General features: G+C 50.5%; 7 protein-coding genes across 7 annotated transcripts; 5 read left to right on the top strand and 2 right to left on the bottom strand.

The window, feature by feature from the left end:
- The first annotated feature begins 2452 nt into the window (after positions 1 to 2452).
- Positions 2453 to 4255, top strand: M438DRAFT_345090 (uncharacterized protein). The gene has a single exon (XM_029905369.1). The coding sequence runs from the start codon at positions 2648 to 2650 to the stop codon at positions 3974 to 3976; it is 1329 nt and encodes a 442-aa protein (XP_029761048.1). The 5' UTR covers positions 2453 to 2647; the 3' UTR covers positions 3977 to 4255.
- A 131-nt stretch (positions 4256 to 4386) lies between these two features.
- On the bottom strand, positions 4387 to 5299 carry M438DRAFT_272639 (P-loop containing nucleoside triphosphate hydrolase protein; the record flags this gene model as incomplete). Its single annotated transcript, XM_029900577.1, has 2 exons — positions 4387 to 5111; positions 5167 to 5299. 2 exons carry the CDS (start codon positions 5297 to 5299, stop codon positions 4387 to 4389), a joined length of 858 nt encoding a protein of 285 aa, XP_029761049.1.
- A 190-nt stretch (positions 5300 to 5489) lies between these two features.
- On the top strand, positions 5490 to 6967 carry M438DRAFT_396736 (tRNA isopentenyltransferas-like protein; the record flags this gene model as incomplete). Its single annotated transcript, XM_029909274.1, has 2 exons — positions 5490 to 5570; positions 5648 to 6967. Exons 1-2 carry the CDS (start codon positions 5502 to 5504, stop codon positions 6965 to 6967), a joined length of 1389 nt encoding a protein of 462 aa, XP_029761050.1. The 5' UTR covers positions 5490 to 5501.
- A 1976-nt stretch (positions 6968 to 8943) lies between these two features.
- On the bottom strand, positions 8944 to 11528 carry M438DRAFT_317793 (P-loop containing nucleoside triphosphate hydrolase protein). The gene is made up of 3 exons (XM_029902762.1): positions 11251 to 11528; positions 10434 to 11189; positions 8944 to 10321 (listed from the first exon to the last, which is right to left on the bottom strand). The coding sequence occupies exons 1-3, from the start codon at positions 11311 to 11313 to the stop codon at positions 9221 to 9223; spliced, it is 1920 nt and encodes a 639-aa protein (XP_029761051.1). The 5' UTR covers positions 11314 to 11528; the 3' UTR covers positions 8944 to 9220.
- An 81-nt stretch (positions 11529 to 11609) lies between these two features.
- M438DRAFT_364874 (uncharacterized protein) lies at positions 11610 to 14538 on the top strand. Its single transcript, XM_029907754.1, has 4 exons — positions 11610 to 12041; positions 12101 to 12953; positions 13006 to 13642; positions 13695 to 14538. The coding sequence occupies exons 1-4, from the start codon at positions 11871 to 11873 to the stop codon at positions 14257 to 14259; spliced, it is 2226 nt and encodes a 741-aa protein (XP_029761052.1). The 5' UTR covers positions 11610 to 11870; the 3' UTR covers positions 14260 to 14538.
- A 1208-nt stretch (positions 14539 to 15746) lies between these two features.
- M438DRAFT_334717 (family 76 glycoside hydrolase) lies at positions 15747 to 17246 on the top strand (the record flags this gene model as incomplete). Its single annotated transcript, XM_029903743.1, has 3 exons — positions 15747 to 16091; positions 16149 to 16601; positions 16653 to 17246. 3 exons carry the CDS (start codon positions 15747 to 15749, stop codon positions 17244 to 17246), a joined length of 1392 nt encoding a protein of 463 aa, XP_029761053.1.
- Positions 17247 to 17624: 378 nt separating this feature from the next.
- Positions 17625 to 18575, top strand: M438DRAFT_334718 (ribosomal protein L15; the record flags this gene model as incomplete). The annotated part of the gene is made up of 2 exons (XM_029903744.1): positions 17625 to 17953; positions 18014 to 18575. 2 exons carry the CDS (start codon positions 17625 to 17627, stop codon positions 18573 to 18575), a joined length of 891 nt encoding a protein of 296 aa, XP_029761054.1.
- Between the last annotated feature and the right edge of the window lie 257 nt (positions 18576 to 18832).

Consider the following 18832-nt stretch of genomic DNA (forward strand, 5'->3'; position numbering starts at 1 on the left):
GCCGTATGCTTACCGGCACCATTTCTTAAGAGACAGAGGTTTTGTTCGCGGTGAATTGACAGATCATATCATGGAAACTCGGTAGGGAGACTCGTCGTTGATGACTTCGAGAACCGTGGATGGATCGGTGACACGGTATCTCTGTTTGTCCTGGCGGTACTCTGAAATGATCCTGTTCGACAATTGAAGAAGAGGTTCGTTCTTTGGGTAACATCCGGCCGGCATCGAAGCAGCTCACGATCGATCCTGAAGTTACTGGCCGGACTCTGCTGTGGTTCTTCTCCATACACAGTATCGGGATATTCAGAAGCAGTAGCTGTAGCTACATTTTGCTCTGGTAACGTAGCGTTGGTCGTGACACGCAATGGCCCTGCCATTTTACTAGAACGACTGTTCTGTTGGCCGTGACCAGGGATGTCGATAACAGTCTACATTCACGCTCTTAGTGTAGTGATGTAGGTTGAGTAGCATCTGGCGTATTTCTGATGCGAATAGCCCACGTGTTGCTTTCTTCTGCTCCTATGTTCGCTCCTGACGACGAAGCAATTTGGGAGGATCCTTCAATGGAAAGACCGTGCCGTCGAGAGCTGAGCGGTTATAACAATCCACGTGTCGCTTTGCTGTGCTCTCAAGCTCGTTACAACGTCCTGAAATTATCCGTACCATAACACGTGTAGCTGTGACGCCCTACGCCTGTAGAAGCCACAGCAGAATTTCTGGAGACATCGCGCCCTATTGTCACATCAAGGCGTGCTGCCAGCAGCCGTGGTATGAGTTTCGGTCAATTGACAGCATTTTTCGTCTTTGATGTTGTGACCTTCCTCGAATGGCGTTTGCATTGCGAAGAACGTGGAGGCCGCCGGGGCCCGAGTCAAGCATTTTCGACCCACAAGCGTCGCATTGAGGTTCCTAATCCGGATACTACTTCTCGTATGGTTATGCGCAGTGCAACACCACAAGCATCGCGACATGGCGACATTTTTCTTTGTCGTGTTGCCCCAACTGCTTCCTCATGGCGTGCTTTTCTTTTCCGTTGACTCCAGAGCAGTGTTCGGTTGTCCCCAAAATCCACCCTGGTGGTTGCTTGGCCTGCTTGTTTGCAGACCTTTTGGCTAATTTTTATGTAATAGTGTCCATGGCGACATGAACCGGATCTTCAAACTCTGTGATGCTTGGTCCTTCGGGAGTGAGACTCCGCTCTCTCCTGATTTTGAGCTTCCAGCTTCTAGATTGTGTAGATGTTTGCGCAAATCACGCCAGAGTTTCCAGGCACGCCCTGCAATTCAAAGATGCGAGTCGGCTTCGAAGCATACCAAAGAAGTGGAAATGAGCGGTGAAGAGAAGCTCCTTTCCTAGGGCGCAAACGGTTTCTTTACCCTGAAGAAGTTCGTCAGATCGGTGATCTCTTGAAAATTGCATCTTGGTTGGAAGAAAATTCTGTTTCCACGTGGAATTCTCTTTTCACCAAGGGGAACGTGCGGCCGGTGTAGCAAAGTCAAGCCGTCCTTCGACTCGTGTACGGCAAGCAATTCGCGTCAGGCCCCCATGGACAGCAGGATTGTGTGTTTCGTGTTCCACTGTATGCATCTCAGGTGTCGCGTCATTCAATGGTATTTCCACGTCAGCTCACACAACTGAAGCCTTAAATCGACTCATCAAGCCGTGTGTACATGATGATATTGCGACATTGATGGTTGACCACTACGGTGTGCCGAAGTCGTTTCCTAGGAGAGCGAGTTCGGCTTGATTTCTGAATCATGTCACCATGCACATGCAATGCAAGCGCGCGGCTCCGCGTCCGGTGGTAGAGCGCCTCATCGCGGGGATGCGGTAATAATGGTCAATGGCCGCTGGCAGCCATCATGGTGTCGTACTGTACAAGCATAAGCTGGTCGTCTGTAACAGGTCATCTGGGTGATGTCGCCGGAGATGCAGAAGATTCGTTAAAGTGTCTTGGATGATACATTGCCTGGAAAGCGGCAATGATCCCCATGGCCAGGTGCGAAACGTGTAGTTGACGGTTGCTCCTGAGCTAAACACCTTAATTCTTTAGCCCGTCCGAAGCGGAAGCACTCCAGATCGGTCTGATGCCCTTTCGGGGCGACTTTCTAACGGCAGCCCGGGTATAAACATTCTTCGAAAAGTCCATAGAAGGCCGTTGGAAGCAGCTTTAGACCAGAGTGTTTCACTGAAGAGGACAATTGCTGTGTGAGACGTTCTTTGGTAGGCGATAGGGACCGTTGTGCAGTGCTCTCGAGGCAGTCTAGGTCAGCCGATCAATTGTGCGATTTAAGAAAGGGGAAGCGATATCCTGAGATGCTTGGCTTTTTCGATCAGGTGGGCGCTGAAGATCTAAGTTGGCTAGTGCATTGCCAAAGGTAAAATATGTGTCATTCATACGTGCTTCCAAGGACCAACAGAGTTTTCGACCCCGACTATTTACGGTTTTTATAAGTGTCGAGAGTCCTGACGACCAAAGGAGAATCTGCTCTTTGTTTCCCTCGATCACTTCTTTCCGTCCTTCACTCTTTGTTCACAACGGAGCTCCTTCCTTGCAGGATCTACAGAACGCCGATCAGCTACCCCGGAATAGGATTTCGTTTTTACGAAAGAAGGACATTGCTAGCCAGTCACCTGGTCAATAATCATGCCCGGTCGTATCCTGGGATTCGACTTTCCATCACCTCTTCTTAGACCCGTCCCCGAAAAGAAGCGCAGCTCCTCTTCAGTACGATCAGACCCCTCTCGTCACGACAGCATGGAACATCTCAGACGCCCCCACTTTGGCAAGTCTCACTCGCACGACAAGAAGGACAAGGATGGCAGACGAGAGTCGAGTTTGGGACGTCAAGCCGCGAGACACATCAAGCTCGACATGGTCGTCGAGTCTCCTCCGGTCTTGTTCTTGGATAGCCCCCAACATTCTTCAGGCTCGCTCTTCTCTGGTCGCATGCAACTCATTGTAACCGGCACAACAACAGCTGCCATCAAATCCTTCACCCTCACATTCAGAGCCATCACCTCTACCAAGCGTCCTGTAGGAGACCACTGCAAAGACTGCTCCTCGAAATCGACAGACCTCAAGGAGTGGAAATTCTTGGGCGACAATGCCGAAATCGCAACCGGCAACCACGACTTCCCTTTCAGCTACCTCATTCCCGGCCACCTCCCCACTACCACCCACGGTCACATTGGCAGCATCGACTACAAGCTATTCGCCCGCGCCGAGACAGTCAATGGTGAAATCGCAGAATACATCCGCCCTGTTGTCATCAACCGCGCCATTCGTCCCGGAAACGACAAGAACTCGGTCAGAATTTTCCCTCCTACCAACTTGACTCTCAACGTCACTCTACCCTCAGTCATTCACCCCATCGGCGACTTCCCCGTGTACGCCCGCATGTCCGGCATTACAACCAAGAAAGAAGATACCCAGATCAGATGGCGCTTGAGAAAGTTGACGTGGCGCATCGAAGAACAAGAAAAATTCATTTCGCCAGCATGCCCCAAGCACATGGGCAAGGTTGGTGGCGAGGGCAGAGGCATTCAGCACGAGCACACCAGAGACATTGGCAGCGATGATCTCAAGTCAGGCTGGAAGACCGATTTCGCCGACGGTCAGCTTGAGGGCGAGTTCACCGCATCCATCGACAGCGGCTTAAAGCCTCAGTGCGACGTGGACAGTCCCTCCGGCCTCAAGATCAACCACGTCATGGTCTTGGAGCTGGTCATTGCCGAAGAATGGGCCCCCAACAAGAAGCCCAACCAAGCAACCCCTACTGGCGCCGCCAGAGTCCTGCGCACGCAATTCAACATCAATGTCACCGAGCGCAGTGGTATGGGCATTGCCTGGGAGGACGAGCAGCCTCCTCTCTACGAAGATGTACCGGCTAGTCCCCCTGGCTACCGTAACGAGATCGACAATTACGACGGTTCTGAACTGAACGAGGATGTTGACCAATTGCACCTCTCATGAGCAATTCGCCATTCTTCCTTCTTCATGCACGACGCATGTTTCATTTTCTTCTCTCTTTTATTCTTCTGCACATTATACCCAACTGCACGAGTTTATGGTCATAGCTTTGATTTAGCAAGCGAAACTGGCGTTTGGGTTAAAAGGTTGTCGAGCGAGGCGTTTGACGACCAGGATTACAGACATGGAGCATCAGGGACTATCAACTAGATTTCGGGACCTTCTCACATTCATTGCATCAACAGCGCAGTGATAATCAAAAGTACTTTCAACTCTTCAAAATTGTTCGTCAACGTGTATGCCACATCTAGTATTCTGTGCCTCTATGTTGAATTGGCTCCCTATATCATTATGGGATATCCTACTTCACGTACGCAATTTTCCGCTCGTCTTACATGACCGGTATACACGGTCTAAGCATCGCGGGGAGGAGCCTTGAGTTGACCGTATCCACCTTTTCCTTCGTGTGAATCGTATGTCGCGCCTTCTGATTTTTGGCCGTTACGAGGGCCACGTTCTGCAAGGTCCTCACGCAGCCACTCGAGTACAAGCTCTCCCAAAAGACTGTTACCGGTACGGCCACCTTGGACACCTTGAACATCGAAAGACTCCATGGGTCCCCATTGTCTGACCTTTCCGAGAGACATGTGGACCAAATGCGTAGGCCAGTCAGCCAGGTTGTCCAAAATATGTGTTGCGTAAACAATGGTACAAGGACGAGCCTCGGTCTCTCTCTTGAGGAACTGCAAGAAGTTGTAGCGAGAGAGCAGATCCAGATCAACGGTAATTTCATCCAGCAAAAGGACAGTCCATGGTCTGATCAGACCCATACACAGCTGAACACGTCTTCTCTCGCCGTCGGAAACTGCATGGAGGCGCCATTTCAAGTCCACGTCCAGAATCTTGACCAGTTCGTCCCTTCGCTCAGGGTAGGCATCGCCACCTACTGATGCCAGGAGTGTCGGTACATCGATATCAGTACGGGTGATAGAGTTCAAAGTCCATTCCATGCCCAAATACGTCACACCCTCGAGACCTTCAGCAAAGGGATCGATTCCTGCAATGCTAACAGTTCCCTTTGGTGCCATGCGCTTTCCAGACAGAAGTCTAAGCAGAGTAGTCTTTCCAGCTCCATTGGCTGCGGACTCTATTAGGACATCGCGACAACACATGTCATGGGCAATATCACATACCGCCGATCAACAGGGTCCTGCTGTTCGCGGGCAGCTCCAACGCGACCTTTTGCAGACCAGTGCTTCCATCCGGGAACGCGAACGTCAGGTTGTTGACATCGACCTTTGGTGAGAGAGGTTCGTTAGGGGCCATTTTTGCGAGAATCGAAATATCAAAGATGTATGATGAATCATTAACAGAAAGAGGAATGGAAGAAAGTAATGGGCCAGGCATTGAAGATCACGTGATTTTACAGTTTCATGGCGCGTTCAAATCTCTGACCTCGATTCACAGCGCAAATCAACATGTCAACATCGGTTTGATGTTGAGAAGAACCGTTTGTCGATTTTCTAGCATGGTTAACACGACAGGGCGCACGCCGCTTGTCGCAGTAGTCGGTGCTACTGGCACAGGAAAATCCGAGGTGAGTCTGGACATTTTTTGGTAGCACCAAGAAATTAACCAAAAGAGAAGGAGCGAATAGCTCATTTCTTGGAATAGTTGGCGGTAAACATTGCTCGTAAATACAATGGTGAAATCATCAACGGTGATGCTATGCAGCTCTACGAAGGATTGCCAATCATCACAAACAAGATGCCTGAAGATGAACGGAGTGGAATTCCTCACCATCTTCTTGGCTGTATAGGCTTGAACGAAGAGACTTGGACTGTCGGCAATTTTGTCTCGAACGCGCTTGCCAAAATCAGCGAAATCCGAGCACGAGGTCGACTCCCCATCCTGGTCGGTGGCACACATTACTACACACAATCTTTACTCTTCCATGATGCACTCGCCAACAAACCTCAGACTGAAGAGCCGGTGAAGAACGCAGATAGGCCAGCCATTCTCGAAGAGCCTACTGAAGTGCTCCTCGAGAAACTTAGAGAAGTTGATTCAGTCATGGCTGACAGGTGGCATCCTAACGACCGCAGGAAGATCCAAAGAAGTCTTGAGATCTGGCTTCAAACTGGTCGCAAGGCCTCGGATATCTATGAGGAACAGAGAACACGTCGTGAAGCTCCCGACCAGGACACGACTCCGGAGGGCGCAGAGGAAGCATCTCGCCTCCGCATGAGGACACTTGTGCTATGGGTCGGCGCGCAGTCGGACGTGCTCTCTAAGCGTCTTGATGCCCGTGTCGACAAGATGGTAACACAAGGCCTCTTAAACGAGGTCAACACGCTGTCCGACTTTTACGATGGTAGGATCGCTGATGGTGAGTCGATCGACACGACTCGAGGTATTTGGGTCGCCATCGGTTACAAAGAGTTCCTCGACTACCAAGCCGCTCTCCGAAAAGGCGACTCGAGCCCAGCACAACTCAACAAGCTACTCGCACTGGCTATCGAGAAAACTAAAGCCGGTACCCGACAGTACGCAAAACGTCAAATCCGATGGATTCGCATCAAGCTTAATAATGCCATCGATACCGCTGGAGCCAAGGGCTCGTTTTTCATGCTTGATGGCTCGGATCTGCCGAATTGGGAGCAAGACGTATCAGAGATCGGGCTCAAGCTGGTGGATGCGTTCCTCAAGGAAGAGACGCTGCCAGACCCTTCGAGTTTGTCGCCCCTTGCGGCCGAGATGCTGACGGCCTCAAAACCCGACACAAGCGCTCGCGCAGATCTCTGGAGCCGCAAGCACTGTGAAGTTTGCAACACCACATCCGTCACGGAGAGTGACTGGGCCGTCCACATCAACAGTAAAAGACATAAGAAGGCTATGTCAAGTCAGAGGAAACGTGCCCTGAACAGTACTGCGCAGCAACCGATGCCACCAGCGGCGCAAGATATCTTCGAAGAGCAAGCCAAAGAAGACTGAACATTCATACCACGAGCACGCCATCTACTATCATATGCCTGATGGCTCCCATAATGGTCAGTCTTTGTTCTTGGCCGTCGCTCCGTAGGCATTTCACATGGACAAAGGAACAGTGACCACCAATCAGCATGGCGAGCAAGCTGAAACTCGGCGATCTGGCTTCATGTATCCGGGATCCTGACTGCCTGCCAAACTCCCTCATCCAAGCTCTCCTCCCGCCACTGACCTCGCCGCCGACCAGCATACGCTCTCAACACTTATATACTAAATATTTCTGGTCCCTTGCAACAATAAAGCTGTGGTGGTGTAGTGGTAGCACACCTGGTGAAGTTTGGGCACGTGGTCTCTTTACATGTGGTCCCGATAAACCAGGAGGTCGCGGATTCGATTCCCGCCCACGGTGATTATGATACTCGGTGCTGGGTTTGGTGTGGATGAATTTCTATTTCAAAAACAATACCGAGTATCATAAACCTTTTGCTCTTTTGCTCTGTGTTACTTAAGTTCATGGTTAAGTATGGTTCTGCGTATTTCGCTTTTTGCTATACTCCCATGTTGCTGTAGGTACAGTTCTACAGACAGCTTGTCATCGTTGGCCTTTTTATGACCCGTGTGATCTTCTAGTCCTTTGTTCTTAACCAACTATTCAAAAGAACTAGAAGTTCGACATCTTTCTACAATGCTTCTCCTTTTTTTGAGCTGAGATGTCAATAAAAACCACATCAACTTTTCCTATATCTGCTATTCCTCGTCATTTTCAACGCTGTGCCTGATCATACCTTCCCTTTTTGCCGCTTGCATTTCTTCTTGTCGTAATTTTCGCCGTTGTATGTTTTCTCAGTTGCTCTAATCGTACCCCATCCCTGTACTCGGTCTCCCCTTCTGTCTTAATTACTCCCTTATTTTTGAGTCGCTCTTTCTTTCTGCGGATCACTTTCTGTACGTGTACTTAACTTTCATTCGGCGCAGGCTGCCTTTTCTTTCCCACCTTCTCGCACGCTCATTTATTGAATGTCCTCTAGTGACATGAAGTCATTTCGAGGACACAGTCTATCCAATCCTTGTTCTAAATAGTTTAGCTCGCCGCACCAGGGTAACGCGTTCATCATAACACCTCGTCGCTCAGACTTAGCAAGCCGAGTCATCATTAGGGTCACCCGCCTACCAAAACTAACTCAAGCAAGCTTCTTTCCCGCTTATACGCCGTCATCCAACCTCTCTAATGCAACCTTTATATGGCACCTTTATTAGGATCCTTTTAACAAGTCAAAAACAGCCGTGGTAGTGTAGTGGTTTAACACACCCGTGGTCTTAACACGTGCGCAGTCATTCGTTGTTACTCAACGCCGTGTCAGTCTAGATCCGAGGAGGTCGCGGGTTCGATTCCTGCTCATGGTGCTTGACTTCTTTTTCTTTTTGTCCATGTCTACCTTGTAAGTTGTCGTTTTTCGTTTTGATATTTGGTTCGGGTGGTACGGGGTCATCGACACTTGCTTGAAGGATGTCTGTGAGTATATCTTGGTAGCACTTACTGATTTCTTTTTATTAGATGATGCGAGGAGCAATCAACCGATTCCTCTTCCTCCTTGTGGATTACCGTTTTATCATTTTTCTCATACGCCATTACTATACGTTTTGAACAACGCGAGATTGGTCATGATATCAATATCGACATCTCTTTCTCCAACCAGTCGCCACGCTCCAGAAATACCGTACTTAGCTGCCAGAACTTAGCTAGCCTTCATGAGACGGCGACGCGTCCAGAGAGAAGTCACGAAGACACTTCAATTCGGCCGCGTCTCCTGCATTCCATCGAGCTTCGAGAACAACTGTCGAAATGCAGAAACAAATTTGAACACATCAACATAAGGGGAGTCCAACAAATTGCAAGAGGTTTCACTCAACCCTCCCTTCATGTGCACTCCTGCTTCACAATCCACTCACAATCATGATACTCCGGTCAAGAGAAGAATTGTAAAATAAAAGATTTCTGGCATTTAGTCATGTAATTTCATATCCACAGTTTCGTCTATGGGAGTAATAACAAGAATAAAGATGGTGACCCCCTTGCGCCTTGCAAACGATCGATGACTCCCCTGAGCCCCTTGTAACAATGATCTCAAGACTTCAAACTAGCGATTCGTATACAATAGCGACGCACAGTGTTGCCATTGCGCGAGTCCAACTTCAGCGAGAGAACTCGTCCTCTAGCTCTCAGTGGTTTGAGCTTGATTTGCAGAAAAGACTCTGCCTTTACACAGTGGCAGTGGTAGGAACGGCGCTATCGGTGTCTGCAGATTCAGTGGCGACCGCCTTCTGCTTGCCCGCGTCAGGGTTTAGGGGCTTGCTAGGGTCGTAGCCCACAGCCTTCACGATACCAAGACCTTTCGTCCTACCCTCTCTGAAGAGTATCCGATCACCCACAGCTAAAAACTCGGGCCGTTGTACAAAGCGGAAGGCCACAGTCGCGCGGTCGCCAGTTCGGATGTATGCTCTGTCGATGTCGATGATAGCGCAGGTCTGAGATATAGGGCCGACGTGCAGCATGGCTTGGTACTTTGTCTTGATGGTCGTCGCATGACTGAGGATGAGCACTTCGGCGATAAACTCGCGATGAACCTTGGGTGGCTGCTCATCATTCTTAAGAAGACAGACCATTCCTTTGCGGACGTCCTTTCTGCGAACCTTCTTCAATGCGAAACTGGCGCTTTGGCCGGCGCTGCAAGCTGGCACACCTATTCGCTTCCTCTCAATGCTCCTGATAGTCGTTGTCGTGAAATTTCCAAGGCCATCTGGACCAACAAGGATAGTGTCACCAGCGTGAACCACGCCGGATTTGACGACGCCAGATACTACTGTACCGACGAAGGGTACTGAGAAAGTGTCGTTGATGTGGAACTCGAAGGGTGCCTCGGCGTCGTAATGGCCGTGGTGTGGAATGATGTTGAGGAAGGTCCGTACCAGGTCGAGCGAGTCACCTGTCACGTTCGAGACCTGGAACACAGGGCAGATGCGCTGACTGATGAACTGGGTGGCGGTGTTTATGCATTCCTCCTTGTTCTTGATGAAGATGGGTATCTTTCTTGCACCAGGCGACTTCAAAATCTTGGTCAATTGGGTGATGGTTTGCTGGAGGATATGCGGCGGGCAAATATCAATTTTGGTTATGCAGACCATGACAGGCACATTAAGCGCGAGGGCGATACCAAGATGCTCTTTGCTCATGCCAATCAGGCCGTTGTTGGCAGCGACCATCAGTAGACAGTAATTCGGTTCACTGCTGAGCATGCCAAAGACGGTGGTGCGCAGATATCGTTCGTGTCCAGCTAAGTCAGTGAAGCTGATGACTTTGGCCTGTGGATCGCATTAGCCCCTGAATGACCCTGAATGGTAGAATCATGCATCTCCCATCTATCTCAGCTCCAATAGAGGGGCTGAGGTAGCTGATACGATCTTCTTCACATACCGATCTGTTGCCGATCTCCTCCCACGAAAGCTTGCGACCGGCAGTCGAGGCCATGACGACTTCGCCTTTGCTGTCGAAGCCCATGATCTCCATACCCACCGAGCTCGTCCTTCCACTTTCAATCTCGTGCTTGTGGCGGAACAGGTTGACACGAGCCTTTCCACGGCCATCATCGAGACCGCCCTTGACTAGAACGCCGAGCAAAGTGCTCTTGCCAGCATCGACATTGCCAACGACAGCTATTCGAGTCTCGATGACATGGTCGACCGAGTGCGGCCGCCGCCGGATGATAAGCTTGCCGCTGCACGCCTTGTCCTTGGGGTTCACATCGACCTCGGTGTCACCACCTACATTCTTGGTCATGAGCACACGGTAATCGGCGCCAAGTGACTCGGTGACAGAGTGAAGCCTTGCGAGGGCAAAGTCCCAATCACTTTTGTCAAAAGCCATCGAGTCGCCATTGTCCTCCAGACCAAGGTCGAACATGGCTTCACCATGACCCTCCTCTAAGCGACCATTCACAACACCGGTGAGGAGGCTTATACTCTCATCCGAATCATCTGACTTGTCGAGAAAGAGGTGTTTTAGTCGTACATTGGTAGGCTCGTCACTGAGGTTGAGCGAATCGAGGATGTCCAGTTCGGCGTGTTCTTCGGTGGTAACGACAGACTGAGTGCCATATGCAGAGTCCTGGTCCTGCGGGTGACGGCGACGAGCTTGCTGCTTCTGCACATAATCGGCGAAATCACTAAGAGCCTGTTTCGATAGAACGTTAGAGCTATACGGCATCAAGGTGGCGTGGCGGTGGTGCGCATACCGATTCGCCAGCCCGGCGCTCCTGTGGCGATAGCTTCTGGTACCTGTCCGTCCGTGATGCCATTGTCTCGAGCTATAACAATTGGAAAGTCGAGGAAGGATGATCAAGTGCGACTGTTTGCAGGAAATGGCAGACGAGGCGGGCAAATATCAAGGTGCTTGGAGCTCGACTTCCCCACACAAATCATAGAGTCATAGCCTCACCGTGACCCTGACCGCACTCTCGAAGCGGGCGCAAAGCCGCAACAGGTCACCGCGAGTCCGCGACCGTGTGACTTTCCGAGTCGCTCTCATGTTGCTTGGCCCTTGTTGCCACTTAGCAAAATTTGCTCTATTGCTCTACAGAAATTGCGGGGCAGAGGGGAGCTCAGCATCTAGCTCCTTCCTGTTTACGAATCGTCTCAGCATCCCTTTGTTGATTCTCGGCACGAGAAGTACTTGAGCCTGGGCAGTGCCGAACCCTGGTGGCGTCGAGACCAAGACCCTCGATTTACAAATCTATCCGTCGGGGCACGGAGGGGTCTCCGCGTCTTTGTTTCTGGCCCTTTTTGATTGAGCGCCATAGTCCACTTCTGATCTCTTCATGCTTACTCGCTTGCTCCAACATTCACGCTGGAAGTGATGTCGCCGCCTGTACTGGGAGTCGCGCGTCCGCTTGCGCCTCAGCCTGTCAGGTCTGCTGACGCTGCCGTCCTGCAACCTCTGCAAAACACTTATCCACTCAAGTCTACGAGATCGAGGCGTGGCACCATCAACGCTGCGTGCCATGAGTGTCGCATCAAGAAATTAAAGGTATCGTCCCTTTCTGATGTTTTTCATCCGGTCGCGACCTGGTGCTGAGTTTCTGGCAGTGCGATGGCACCCGCCCAAGATGTCGACGTTGTCAAGACAAGGGTCACGACGTCTGCGAGTATACCGTAAATCCTGGAGAGACTCGGTTTACTGCTCTGAAAAGAAAGAATGCCACTCTGGTTACGGAGTCCGATCGCATGCACAAATTCATCGAGGCACTGCGTTCCGCCTCCCCGGCTCAAGCCCAGAACATGCTCCAGGATCTCCGGACTTGCGATGGCGCCAAAGACCTTCTGTCTACACTGACCCTGTCCCAATCTCAGCCTCATGAGTTGCGTCACCGAGATTCCGACTCATCTGTTTCTTCCAACAATCCATCTCCTCCTTCCATGACCACCGATACAATTCTGACACCTCAAACCTCTCGATCACGGAGTGCAAATTCGGATGGGAAACTGAACCCCTTGCTTTCTCAGCTCTCCTCAAACGGTTTCGAGAACGAATCTCCTTCATCAACCGAAGCAACTTACCAGCCGTTCTCCGACTTCGAAAGACAGTTACCAAGCCGAGGCACTCTACAGGAATGTATCAATTCCTTCCACAAAGAAGCTGGCAAGTTGTTCCATGTCTTCTCGCTCAACCATATCGAATCGCAATTCTCCGTCATGTATGGTCAAGGAGATAAGCAAGCACAGCGTGTGGCTGCTTGCGAGCTCTCTGCTGTGGGCGCACTCGGCTCGCAATACATCAGGGAGTCTCAGCCTGAAGGTACAGCACAAAAGATGTACAGCGTAGCGAAGCATCTTCTTGAAGATGTCGTCAGTGTAGATGCCACTAGGGCCGCTAAAGTATGTGCGATGCTTGGATTGTTCAATATCATGAGTAAAGAGAAAGTCGCCATGACTTTTGTGGGTAAGTACTTCTTGAGGCCGTATCGATCATTTTACTCACAACACTCTTCCAGAAATGGGGTTGAATCTTCTATCACGACCACAAATCGCACAAACTTGCCCTCCCAATATGGAACGGAGCGAATGGACGGAGCTTCGAAAAACATGGCGAGTTTTGATTTTCCTCGAAACCTGGCTATCCTCCACTCTCGGCTATGTCTCAGGATTACAAATTTCGAAAGAGCTTCTGAATGTGAAAAATCTTGAGATTGAAGGCGAGTCTGATCTCGAGGAAAAGGTGACAACCGAGATGATCAAAATCGCGGTGATTAAGTTCGATATGCTACGACTCAGCTTGTCTTTCAAGGGCCTTAGCGCACTGATGGTCGGAACAATCACCAAGGACTTGCAATACTGGCACCAAAATCTACCGAGTGAGATGCGTCTCTCCGAACTCGACAACAATCCCAAGATATCAGACGAACTACGGAGAACCATCTACTACGTCAATTTCCTCTACTCTGGAGCTCAGATCATGCTCTTACGTCGAGTACTCCAGAGTCTGCACGAACGAAGCAATTTGCTCACTGGCAGCGAGACTGCAGTTGAGGAATTGATTTCGCAGGCAAAGGCCGCTGCCAGAGAGTCCGCTAAACTGTTCGGCCGCCTTTATGTCGAGGGTGGCGTTATCCAGAGATGCTGGATCTGCATGTGAGTTCACAAAAGTAAGATTTTCCAAATAATAGTGCTGACATATGTTCAGATTCCAATCATATTCTAGCTGTGTGCTCATCCTTCACCATGTAGCGGAGGTGGTACTTTACGAGCAACACTCACGAGAACAAGGGGCAGATCCGCAAGCTGATTTGGACCTTACACTTTCTTGCCTTCAAATTCTCAACATCTGTCGCGAAAAAGACATAGCCGCCGGACAATTCTACAGCACACTGATGCCTCTTTACGAGACCCTCACCGCAACGGTAATCGGTCAACCCGTAAGCCAGTCTGCTGTTTACGACGCAGCGCGTACTTTGCACGACTTGATCAGGAAACCTTTCAAGGACTCTGGCAAAGACAGCCCACAATCTCAGTTCTTCTGGAAGGACGAGCAACAGCGTCACAGCCAAGACCCAATGAACAATGATCCGTTCTCTTCCAGCGACATCGCGAACGCTCCTGATCCGTCTTTGTCCTGCGACAGCTGGCAATGCATCGATGGCATTAAAAACGACGGCATGATCCATGACCTGCTGAGTGCCATTCGACCCGGTCACTTCCTCCCTGGCTTTGAATCTAGTGCCTGGGGCGACAGCAACCAGGTGTTTTGAATCAGTCCATGGGCTAGACCAAGGGATAACGCTTACGTTATCTAGTCACTCTTGTGTTATTTTCCACACCTCATACGCTTGAACTGCCAGAATTTCTTTTAACATGGTTCTCTGCGGCGCTGATTGGTTTATCGTAGGAGTTCGGTGTTAGAGCCTGTGGGGGGTAAGATTCCATTTAGCGAAGGTCTATGTCATTTGTATCGAAGGATTGATGGTCATGTAGATTGGTATATACAGTCTCCTGCTACAATGTCAACAATATCATGAAATGTTCCTTATGAACGTAGCTACGGTCATCCGATGAGCAGGGCACAATGCTAAAAGAGCAAAATCAGAGATCGAAGATACAGGAGCGAAAGCGATGCAGCCGAAGCAAAAGAAGATCCAAAACATACAGCAGCAGGGATTCCCACGTGGTCACCCACCGTAGTACTAATCTGCCGTTCAACTGCTTATGTATGGCAGAGCGGACGGGATGCCCAGTTTTCAGCTGACTGTGGCCGTATGTGCTAGAAAAGCTCTTTTTGTCAGTATATCACCCTACGTTTTGAGCAGGACATCCAGTTGCTTTCCAGATGGTGGACACGGGCGGATGGCCATCGTTGTGTGCCCTGGTGCGGCCACCAGCCACCAAATCAGCAAGTGTTTAATGGCGCGTCGGTAGTCCCTAGCCATGACGAGCTAGGGCTTCTTTTTCAAGGTTCGGTCGTGATGCATGGAAGAAAGCAGGACCAAGGAAAATACAAGCATGCTAAGGCTCGCTAAGGTGCTAAGCAACGGTGCGATCAACATCTTGACTGTTAAGAAGAAGTTGTCATGTGCATGTTTGTTTTCTTCCAGCAACGACCTTTGCAGATTGTCATGTCCTCCAGCGTCGCGTTGCAAGAGCGACTCTCGGCTTGTTGATTCTTTGGTTTGCAGTGGTGGAAGGTACAAAGTTAAAGGTCGGACCGACGAAAAGAAGGAGGATGAATCGGAGCCGAAGGCGGGCAAGACGGGTTGGTCGCTGTCGCTTGCGTGTGTCGACAAATCAAGATCAACAGAAAATCCACATCCCACTCGATTGAATCGCAACTCGGCCAATAGAAATGTTTCACTGGTCTGGAGTCAAGGTACACACGGCGACGTGATTCCCGTCAGCGCTTCTCAACAAGGGTAGACGAAAAAGCGGGCCTCGGATTAATGATGAACAATAGTCGGACATTCATCAAAGGGCTGTGCAAAGGAAGCACCAGGTTGATGTTTCAACTCCTTGGTGCACACACACTTCGTCATCACACCTTGATCTCGCTGCCCTCTGTCGCGTATCCGTACACTCCGACAAACTCGAAGGCTGGCCTGACTGGTCTCTCTCTTCGACGCCACCACTACTCGTCTATCTCTCATCTTATTGCGAGGCTGGTACTCTTCCGTTGTCTACCTAAATCTGGGTTTCCGCTGTGTACAATCGCCTTCTCAAACTCTTGCATGATCGCGAATTCTCCAACATGAAACCTTTCCATTCGTCATGGCTCGTCAGCACACTCGTTGCAACAGCACAGTTCGGGTCAGCATTGCAGCTTACAGTCTCGGATGCAGACTCGATCAGGTCAACGGCTAGTGTCGTCGCATATGACTTGATGTCGTACTATACCGGAAACCGGACTGGAGATGTTCCCGGAAACTTGCCTTCGCCATACTACTGGTGGGAGGCCGGCGCCATGTTTGGCGAGATGGTCGAATACTGGTACTACACTCGTGACACGACGTACAATGACGAAGTCAAACAGGCTCTGTTGCATCAAGTTGGAGACGACAAGGATTACATGCCGAGAAACCAGTCCAAATCATTGGTATGCATCTTTCGGCACAGCACTTTGCAAGCGTCTGGCTAACACGATTGTGAACAGGGTAATGATGACCAAGTCTTTTGGGCTTTCAGTGCCATGACGGCAGCCGAACTGAAATTCGAAGATCCCGGAGACGGCCAACCGTCGTGGCTGTCACTCGCACAGGCTGTATTCAACGAACAGGCATCAAGATGGGACGATGCAACCTGTGGGGGAGGATTGCGCTGGCAGATTTTCACCTTCAACGCTGGATATGATTACAAAAATGCCGTCTCGAACGGAGGCTTCTTCCAGCTGGCCGCACGTCTCGCACGTTACACACAAAACCAAACATACGTCGACTGGGCAGAAAAGACATGGGAGTGGTATGCGGGAACACCCCTGCTTGAGACAGACAACTGGCAGGTCAACGATGGATCCAGTACGCAGAAGAATTGCTCGGATGCCAGTCAGCTGCAGTGGACCTACAACTACGGTGTCTTCCTTGCTGGGAATGCATACCTCTACAACTACGTAGGTTTTTCTGCGTGACCTGAGAGCGACAAATACTAACTAGTAATACAGACTGGTGATGCAAAGTACATGGATCGCATTGATGGTCTTCTTAACTCTACATTGGAGAGATTCTTCCCTGACAAGATGGGAGGTGTCATGGTTGAGGTTACCTGCGAACCCCTAGGAAACTGCAACAACGACCAACCGGCGTTCAAGGCATTCCTTACACGATGGCTCGTACTGACAGCACAACTGGTCCCCGAGGTTTATGACCGTATTTTCGAATACTTGCGCAAGTCGGCAGCTGGTGCAGCAGGACAATGCTCTGGAGGTGAACTTGGAAGACACTGCGGTCGTGAATGGAACTCGACGGTATGGGATGGAACATCGGGAGTCGGTGAACAGATGTCGGCACTCGCAATCATTCAGGCTATGATGCTGGACACTACCGAATTGGCAGCACCCGTGGGAGCAACGACCGGAGGAACGAGTAAAGGTGATCCCAGTGCAGGTACAGGCACTAGTGGGACGACGGGCAGCAATGGCATGCCTGCGGTGAACACAGACAAAATCACTACTGGAGACAAGGCCGGAGCTGGAATCCTGACAGCAGTGGTATTATGTCTCGTTTTGATCACTGGAGGATGTTTGGTTCTTGAGTAAAGTTAATGGATAGGATCTTGTATATATCAGGGATAGGGAATGGCTAGGGAAATGGGTTTGGTAACGGCTGGCTGGCTCCAGGATGGTATGCACAGCGTAGACCGAGTAATCGATGTGTTCGTTTCTTCTGAAAAGTTTGCATTAATCGTCTTCTTCCGCTTGTCGTATCACTCTCTCCAAGATTTCCTACTCAGTTCAATCTCAGAGCCTCTGGAAAATGAAAAACCAATTGTTGGTGACATTGATGGTTCGAATGTCTGCTGGAAGGAAACGCACGTGATTGGTCGGAGCCACACGTCCGACAGGCGTCGCGAAGTTGGCGGCGTCGAGACCGTCGGAAAGAAGATTATTCGACACAACACAATACACACATCAACCATGCCGCCACGACTCAATCTCCTCTCACGGGCATCGCTATGCCGGCCCACAGCACCACACTCGAGCGTAGCCTCGCTGCTGCAACCATTCCTCAAAAGCGCACAACAACCCCAACAGCAAAGAAACGCCTCGATTCTCTCATCGCTTTCGGACAACTCTGGCGCCTACAACAAGAAGATTAGAAGAGGAAGAGGCCCCTCATCGGGCAAGGGAAAGACATCAGGACGTGGTCACAAGGGTCAAAAGGCACATGGAAAGGTCCCGCGCAACTTCAATGGTGGTCAAACACCTGAGGAGGTTGTCCACGGTGTCAGAGGTTTCGAGAACCAGTGAGCCCTCGTCCTGCTATTCGCAGCACATTGAACAGAAGGCTTATACCAGACTTCCAGACACTCGATCGAAATGACTCCGCTCAACATCAACCGCCTCCAAGCATGGATCGACGCAGGCCGTCTGGACCCTAACCAACCCATCACCCTCAGAGAGCTCGCAAAGTCCCGCTGCATCCACGGCATCAAGGACGGTATCAAGCTCCTCGCCCGTAGCTCCGAAAAGCTCACCACCCCCGTCGACATCGTCGTCAGCCGCGCCTCTGCCTCCGCAATCGCCGCCATCGAAGCCGCCGGCGGAAAGGTCACCACTCGCTACTACACCAAGCCCTCCATCTCGCGCGTGCGAAGAGGCGAAACCGACCCCATTTACAGCATCCAGAGCGCTGAACCTACCACACCCCGTCCCGAGTTCAAGTACAGACTTCCCGACCCTGCCAGCAGAAAGGACATCGAATACTACAGAGATCCTGCGCATAGAGGTTACTTGAGCCACATGTTGCAAGAGGGCCAGGGTCCCAGTTTGTTCTTCAAGACTCCTGGGCAGGGTCGTGTCGATCACAAGAAGGTTACTTCCAAGGGTGCCAAATCTGCCATCAAGGGCGAAAACAGGGTTTGGTGATTTGTGTAATGATAAGGAAAAATCAGTGTATCAATATCTTTCTACCTTCTCTTTTTACTGTCGCCTTCTTTCCGTCGGCTTCTTTCTCGTGAGAGGGACACGGCGAACGGGCATAAAAGTCTTGTTTGTCGCGGTTGAACACGAGTTCCGCTTTGTGGTATGGCCATGTGGTTACTCCGCTGCTATTCACGCAACACAAACCTCTACTATGCTCGTGCGACGTGATGGATTGCGTGTTACCATGCTCTCACACTATG

This window comes from Aureobasidium pullulans (assembly GCF_000721785.1).
Source record: "Aureobasidium pullulans EXF-150 unplaced genomic scaffold scaffold_8, whole genome shotgun sequence".
Lineage (NCBI taxonomy): Eukaryota > Fungi > Ascomycota > Dothideomycetes > Dothideales > Saccotheciaceae > Aureobasidium > Aureobasidium pullulans.